Source organism: Urtica dioica, chromosome 11 (genome assembly GCF_054948205.1).
Source record: "Urtica dioica subsp. dioica isolate 48M chromosome 11, U.dioica_male_clone48M_v1_H2, whole genome shotgun sequence".
NCBI classification, from domain to species: Eukaryota; Viridiplantae; Streptophyta; class Magnoliopsida; order Rosales; family Urticaceae; genus Urtica; species Urtica dioica.
In genome coordinates, this window is record NC_142766.1 from 8,578,393 (window position 1) to 8,586,700 (window position 8,308).

The following is an 8,308-nucleotide window of genomic DNA, read 5'->3' on the forward strand; positions in this document are numbered from 1 at the left end:
CGACCCACCACAATAAACCTAATGTTTATGATGCTTAATCTCGTGGGTCCGGTCCAACCATCCGCCATGATGGTGTATCCGTACGTCTACCACTTGATATTTTGTTCTTCGACATAATTTCGCATGTCTTCTACCTCCTTGTCGAGGATCCAGCCGTGAATGTCTTTCGTGTTGGACACCAGTACATTCGGTCCTATATTTAAACAAGATCAATATATCAAATATACGAGATTGCAATTCATACTTGTAAAAGCAAGTAAATATTTTGATTTAACCACTTTACCGGGAACATGAATCATGCTCATGCTCATGAAGTGATAGTCAAGCATCTTGTTTGCGATCATGCTCATGCTCATGAAGTGATAGTCAAGCGTCTTGTTTGCGGCAACTTGCGAGTGAATGAAGAATCGGCCGATGACTTTGGCCAACCTCTTCTATCCCGGGGTGCGATTCGTCCACCCTCCTCTGGCGCGCACTGTCGCTTTAGTAGAACGACGGTGCGGTTGTAACAAATCTTCTTAGCTAGGGAGAGCCGGAAGATCCACGTGGACCTTCATGTTCTTTCCGCCATTGTTCGGCTGCTTGTGCTTCTCAGGACCCCCTCATTACCCGATGGAGTTCTTGCTCTTCGTACGTCTACTTCTTCGTCAGAGTCTCGTCTCCCCATTAGACTTTTTCGGAGGTCGGCTCGTATCGACTCACCCAAACTCTTACGTTGCTTCTTCTTTTTTAGAGTTCCCGCAGATTAACTCTCGCAATTCTTATTTTACTTCAGGAGGAACCTTATCGCACAACTTCACGCTTTTTGTCTTGTCCACATTCGTCAAGTGGTTCTTCACATGAATGATTCCACCACCGCCCATGATGTGCCACTTGCATTTGCTTGCACTCGGTCGTCCTTCGACCGGGTCACAATACTTCTGTGCCGGGTCGGACGTCATACTTCATCATCATAATCTTTTTAATTCCACATATTCACCATCAAGTTAATTTAAAATCAACATATTCACCAGCACAATCATCAATTCATAATCAAATTAATTCTAATTCAACATAATCATGATCACAATCATCAATTCATCATTATAATAATCAATTCATTATCATATTCTAGGATTAAAACACGAACTTTTGAAAAAAAAAATCCCCAAATTTCATAAATCTTCGTCACTTACCTCTCGAAAACCCCGGAAACTGGACAAAATCAATCTGTGAAGAATGGGATCCGCCGAGAAGCAATGTGATGATGATGGAAATCGTGAAACTAGACCGGGATCTGAGTCAACTTACGCTAGAGGAAACAGAAATCAGGGGGAAAGGGTTTCGTCAAACTCAAACTCGGAAAGCTAGGTTTTCCCGAAACAGTTTCAAAGGAATCCGGTCCGGTTCGATCGGGTTCCGACCGGATTCTAGACACGAAAACGGTGTATCCCTTTACCCTCCCGATCCTCTCCGGTTCGCCGGTTTCCGTCCGATTCCCCCAAAAAGTGAATCTTTGGTTTCAACTCAACTGAGATGCTACTATAAACTGAGCAAATGAGAAGAAGCTCACATGTAGCTGAAGAAGTAGAGAAAGATGTGATGATATTCTGCATTTGTGCGAAACGTTTGTTTAGCCTATTGAGGCTCTTTTAGGATACTTATAAATTCTTCTTTAGCTCTATGTGAAACTATCTCCTCATTATCTTTCTTTAAAATATTACCACAAATTTTATTTAATTAAAAATTATCTAGCTTTTAGATATTCCCCTCATTCCCTCTGCTTTCGATTCCCGTAGTCACTCTAAAATGTTCAGTGTTTCTAATGATTTTCGATGATTCTTTGAACTTATTTTGTTTTCAGAACTTGTTTTATATATTTCCAATTTCATTCGGTTTTTTTTTTAGTAATCAAAATCTTTGATTCTATGTTGTGTACATGAAAAAAAATAATAATTTACTAGGTTCATCCTATAATCAATCCAAAATTTTTCTACATTTCAGTTCAAAATTAAATCTACTAAAAAAATTATATTCTTCATCCGTAGATCAAGAAATGTTTATATTTTTAGTCATTTCTTGTATAGTATTTACTTAGTTACTAAATTTTATCGTGCTGCTAATAAAAATATCTATTCCCCTAATTTTTTTTCCCCTTTCCATCCGATGCAAGTAAAGGAAATGCACAAACGGAAAAAATAAGTAAAAGAAAAGGACTTTCAGATGCTTTTCACACAGCATCACAAGAACCAACAGCAACAGCAAATCCACGCACATTTTTTTTTTTTTTTTTATAAGAGTTTTATTCATTGAAATACTTTGATTTGCTTAAAGAGAAGGAGAAGAAACAAACTGTCTAGGTACGGTAAAAAGATCCTCCCCTTCAAACGGAGACGTCCAATCCCGAAACCCCGCGGCTGTGGCCGAATCGGAACTCGAAGCTCCGGAGGCGATGGAGACGGCGTTGACATTACTAGACGCGGACCCCGGTCTCATCAATGGCTGAGCACCGGAGGCCTTGGCCTCGTACATGTTCATACTTGTGTTGCTCTTCATATAAGAGGCGACCCCTAGCAAGAGGCCGTTGGGCCTGGACGGAGGCAAGCCCCGGTCCAAGGTCCAGTCTATGTTGGTGTAATCTAAATGGAGCATCGACCCGCCCGTGTTCCAGTCCACCGGGGAAGACGCGCCCGAAGACCCGGCCGAGAAGAGCCCCAAGGAAGAAGCCGCTGACAGGCCCGGCGACCCTGCTCTGCTCCACAATCCATTCCCTCGGCTGGTTCCGGGGGAATCGACTGGGCTCGCTCCGGGGACATACATCGGCTGATGTGGAAGCTGTGGCTGATAATGGAATTGGTGCTGTTGTTGGTGGAGGTACATCGGGTTTGTGTTTGGGCTCAGGCTTCTAGTGCTACTAGGGATCTGTGGCATGAACCCGGTTGACCTCATAACTTCAATGTTATTCGTCGGATACCAACTGGGGGCCGCACCAGTGAGCGGCGACCCCATACTCGCCTGAACCTGTGGCTTTGTGTTCACCGACTGAGGCCGCTGCATCATAATTACTGGCTCTCTCACCGCTCCTGCCTGAACGTTTTTCGCTTCATTTCCGACGGACACGAAACGGGTCTCCGCTTTGGCCGGCAAAGACGACACCTGTAACGGTGACACCAGGGAGAATGAATTCGCTCCGGCACCTGTCCACCTTTTGTCTGCCGGCTGAGCTTGTTGGGGTGGTTTTGCCCATTCCATCTTTGCCTGAACCCTCTTTGGCGGTTGCAAACTTTTCGTCGTTGCAAAGTCCGTGACTATTGGCTTTGTGTAGTTGAAATCTCTGTCCTCTTTTCTCTGTTGTATTGTCGGAGGGAGATTCGATTTTGGTTGAGGTCTCAAGTTTTGGCTGCTCGAAACTGAAAGCTTGCCGTTGACTACACTCGTTGGATCGCCGGTTTCGTCTGGCTTGGGCGGTGCAGAAGGCGGGTCTAGCTTCGACATTCTCAAGGTTTCCGCAGCTTTCTCAAGATCACCTTCGTTTGAAACAACAGCTCTTTCAACCTCCTGTTTTGAGCACTTGTACCTTATTTCCAGATCTGCGATCCGAGCAACCTCTTCTGATATATCAATCTTCAGATTTGAACCGCCAAGATTTTGATCCCTGAATTTATCAGTTTCTTCCCCACCATCAAACAACCACGCGACTGATTCCTCTACTCTACCTTCATTCTGTATAAGGGCCATTGTTGCTCGTTCTTGCGGGAATCCCATCGACACGAGCTGTTGAGCGAGTGCTTCAAGCTTTCTCGACATGAGATAGCCAGTGCACCGTTCGTGCAATTCCTGAGCTCGCTTCTCCTTCTGGCGCTGATGCTTTTTTTCATTCTTCTGGCGTATTTTTTCTCGTTTATCATTGTCAGCTCCGGGTATAGTTTCTGGACGTGACGTGAGGTTGGACAACTTTTCTTTGTGGTCTTCTGATTCACCAGACCAGCTTCCAGTGTTGGAAACAGAATCATACTCGGCTCCTGCTGGAAGCGAGCTCCCTGAGTGCTCATCTGACTCATCTATGGTCCGGAAACGACCATTTGTTTGAACAGACGATGCAGAAGGCGTTGATGATAACTCCAGTGTGTGAAATGTTCCCAAGATTGGATTGTATGCACTGGCTGGGACACCACTACTGGGACTAGCAGGAACTGAAGGCTTTGTGCCAGCCTTCTGAGATTCCTTGCTCGCCTTTTTGTCTTTTGATTTCGACTTTGATGCTGGAGACATCTCTTCCAGGAGCAACTACTTTCCTGCAATTTCAACTTTTTCGGTTACCTTTAAATATATACGACATAAAAGAAAAAAGAAAACATGCTTTTAATTCACACAGTGAGATGATGACTAAATGGAATCTGTAATTGCTAAAAGATTTGCAGTTCAAAGGCATTAATTTAGGATAAGAAAATCAATTAGAGTACTGGAAACAACCTTTTGGATGATACTACTACAAAAACAACATTGCAACAATCAGCCAGACATTCTCAACAATCGAACAATCTATAAAAGTTTAAGGCCCAGTCTTTAGATTCCATGGCTATGACTCACACGCGGGGGTGGAAGTACATGGCTTCCTGTTGATGAAAATTTTAAGCCCAAGGGGCGGAGCGATGGCTACTACGGGTATGGTAGAGATGATATAGATGGTTTGAATGAACTGAACAGGGGCATAGAGAAATAAGGTTCTAAATATTGAAATGACTTTGCCCCACCCACATCCGCAGTCAAGGGAAAGAATCTTACAACCTCATAAGTGGGCCTTCTGAGGGATGGCTTTTCCTAATACTTGATAAAATAAAGCTCGTGATTTCTTTTATCGGTCCACCCACTATACCCTAATGCATTCAGGAAGAAATTGTTAGGTATCTCACAACGAATCGAATTCCAGACCACGTGGTAGCCAACCATGGGCCCGTCGACTAAAACCTCATGGGTGAAGCAAATCTCAGGATCGATTTACCATCAGCTTTAATATATGTTCCTGAGGACAATAGATATGGCAAGCGTCTGGATTCAACCATCCTTTAACTGAACCACTAGTTCACATAGGTCTTTCTTCTTTCTAACACATCCACTTTTGTTATACAGCGTGGAATGCAAAGCTACACTGTAGACTGATATGTCAACACAACTTTCACTAGAGAGCTTAAATGCTCATAATATCCTACTGTGTGAGGTACATGAGAAACACATAGAACGGAGAGGTAATCATGAACAAAGAAATGTATTCCCACAGAGGTAGCAAAGTGGAAGGTAAAGGAATTATAAAAATATAACTTTAAAATAAAACAAAGATATTGCAAAGAATTTAAGAAACGCCTGAAAAAAAAAAAAAAAAAAAAGGTAACAAATATATAATCTGAAGATATTGGTGGCAGAATTCCTACCTTATGATATGCTAGTGCTGATAGAAAAAGGAACAAATTATATAAAAGAAAATTATATAATTTTCCGTCATAACATGCATGTTAGCAACTCTTCCTATAACTATGAGCTGAAAATAAAATGGCAACATGAAGCATAATGCATGAGTCAAGAACAGTTTTTTTGGGCGTGAGGAAAATACAAACAAGTAACTTTTCCATTCTTGTCTTGTCAAGGTCGTAGGAAGTGTAAAAAAGAATTCATTCATATTCAGAGAGCAGCCTGATGCAAAAGCTTATTTGAAAATATAGTTGTACTAGAAGACTTGAAAGTGCATCAACTAAACCATGTCTAAGTAGTATTACAAACATAGACAGATAGCTACACTTGTTTTGTTCCCTCCCCAAACCAAATAAAACCAAGAAGCATAACAAAGAAAGCTGCAGATTACATGTGCACTACCTCACATCCCCACAATACGAATTATATCAGACGAACCAACGGTAACTATTTGATCAAGAAAAGGGTCTGTGATCTTCCAAATGAAATAGTTCCTTATTTTTTTTTTCCTTTCAAATAGATATCTGCTGACTGGATGGAAGCCTTGGAAGCGGGAAAATACGGCAGATGATCAAAGCATCGGATTCGACCACTGTTGTAAACCAAATTTATTCATTCACAACCTTCATCTGCTTAAGTGATACGTGATCGCCTCTTCATTGAACTGACGCAAATACGTCCACCTCTCACGAACCAAGAAGGATAAAGAAACGCTAAACAACCATTTCGCAACTCATCAAACGAAATCCAATAAGCAGATACGCAGAAAGAGACCAAACTTGCTTCATCTCATCGTAAACAAATTCAAAAGTACTAGCTAGCCACGGATCATGATAAACACATGATTTCGACTGACTAAGGATCTTCACATCGAAAGAACATGAATCCCCTAGACTTCATTGCCGGAGCGCTAAAAGAATCAATGATTGACCGTCGCGGATCGGGGAGCACCACTTTAGCCCAACTATTCACTAACTCACAGGATAAACCACATCGAACAGCCGAGAAAACCAATTTTATCTAATCGTCAAACTTGCAAACTTTTCAAAGAAAAAAACTCCACCCGCGGAATCCGCTAGGGCGAGATTCAAACATCGCCACAAAGCGACGGAGATTATTCAAACGGCCACGAAGTGTACACAGAAATGCAAAATTTCGGAAGAAACTCAATGGGACACACAGAGAGGAAACGAATTGAGATCAGATAAATGAAATTGCAGATGCGAGAGGAACGAACCTGTGAATGTAGACCGACACTCGGGAGAAAAATTGCTGAGGAGTGAGATTCGCCAAAGAAAAATGAAATTGCAGAAAGAGAGAAACAGGGATTTTTGAGGTTTCAAACTGAATCGGAGCGATAGAATTAGGGTTTTGAGGAGAGAGAGAGAGAGAGAGAGAGAGAGAGAGAGAGACCAAATTCTCTATTAACAGAAGATAGTAGATTGTCTCGTCGCCTTCTAATTTATTTTATTAATTTATTTATATTTTTTTGTTTTTAAGTTATATATTTTGTTTCATTTTTAAGTTTTAACCACTTCCAAGCCTCAGTTTCTTCTCCAGTTTCATTGTTCACTCACACGCGTCCTTCGTAAATAATAAATCATTATTCCGATAATAATGATGGTGCTGGCTATGGATTTTTTTTTCTCAAGGTATAATGGATTTTTATTGAACTAACTTCTTTTTTGTTATTATTTAATTTACAATAAGAGTGGTTCTTTTTTCTTTTCTTTTTTCCTGCAAATCAAGTAGTTTTTTTTTTTTTTTTTTTTTTTTTTTAGAGGAAAATAAGAATAGTTCAATTGTACAAGACTGATTTTTTTTTTTTCCTCAAATAACATTGACCGCTACCAACCTTTTCAACTAAGCGACAAATGTGGTGGATAACAAATTTGATACTTATCGGGGTCTTCTTTTTATTGACCGCCACTACATAATCACTATGCAGTCTCTATATATGTCACATTAGATTTTCGGTCTTATGATATGTTTGGTTGGAAGGAATGAGAGGTGAATGAAATGGAATGAATTCCAAAAAAGTCTATTATGTTGCTTAGTTTATTTGTATGAGATTAGAATCATCATTCCACATAATTTTATTACATCAATCTCATTCTATCAACTGATGTAGTCTCTATATATGCCACGTTAGATTTTCGGTCTTATGATATGTTTGGTTGGAAGGAATGAGAAGTGAATGAAATGGAATGAATTCCAAAAAAGTCTATTATGTTGTTTAGTTTATTTGTATGAGATTAGAATCATCATTCCACAGAATATTTATTACCTCAATTTCAATCTATCAACTACCTAGAACAATGAACATTCTTTAATGTAATTGCATATTTTTTTTCAAAATTGTAGTCACACCCCGACCAACAGTTTATATATATATATATATATATATATATATATATATATATATATATATATATATATATATATTCATAAACAAAACAATAAACGACTCGACGTCGTAACTGCTTTTCGTATCTACATACAAAATGTTTATTGACATGACTCAGGTTCGGGAACTTCTAACTTACACATACGTTTACACCATACAAGGAATTCAAGTTACTAACTCCAAATTTCTAAAAGACTTCACAAACAACTTCTCAACTAAGCTTGAAAGCAAGCACATAATACTCAAAACGTTTACTTATTAGAAGGCCCATTGGATCAAAATAGCCTATATATAAAGTCTCTTCACCATGGACGTGCTTGCTAGTCAACCAGCTACTGTATCAACATATTCTACGCACACTCCTCACCTGTATCACAAAAACGAGTGAGTTAACGCCCAATAAGTAAAAAAAATGCATATGATATCATTTCCACGTTCAAACTCATGCAATTTCTC

The 8,308-nt window shown here is 40.0% G+C and overlaps 1 protein-coding gene across 1 annotated transcript; it reads right to left on the reverse strand.

Annotated features, from left to right (window-relative positions):
* Nucleotides 1–2,171: 2,171 nt before the first annotated feature.
* On the reverse strand, nt 2,172–6,916 carry LOC149381009 (Ubiquitin-associated/translation elongation factor EF1B protein). The gene is made up of 2 exons (XM_089600686.1): nt 6,683–6,916; nt 2,172–4,274 (listed from the first exon to the last, which is right to left on the reverse strand). The coding sequence occupies exon 2, from the start codon at nt 4,249–4,251 to the stop codon at nt 2,308–2,310; it is 1,944 nt and encodes a 647-aa protein (XP_089456812.1). The 5' UTR covers nt 4,252–4,274; nt 6,683–6,916; the 3' UTR covers nt 2,172–2,307.
* Nucleotides 6,917–8,308: the final 1,392 nt, after the last annotated feature.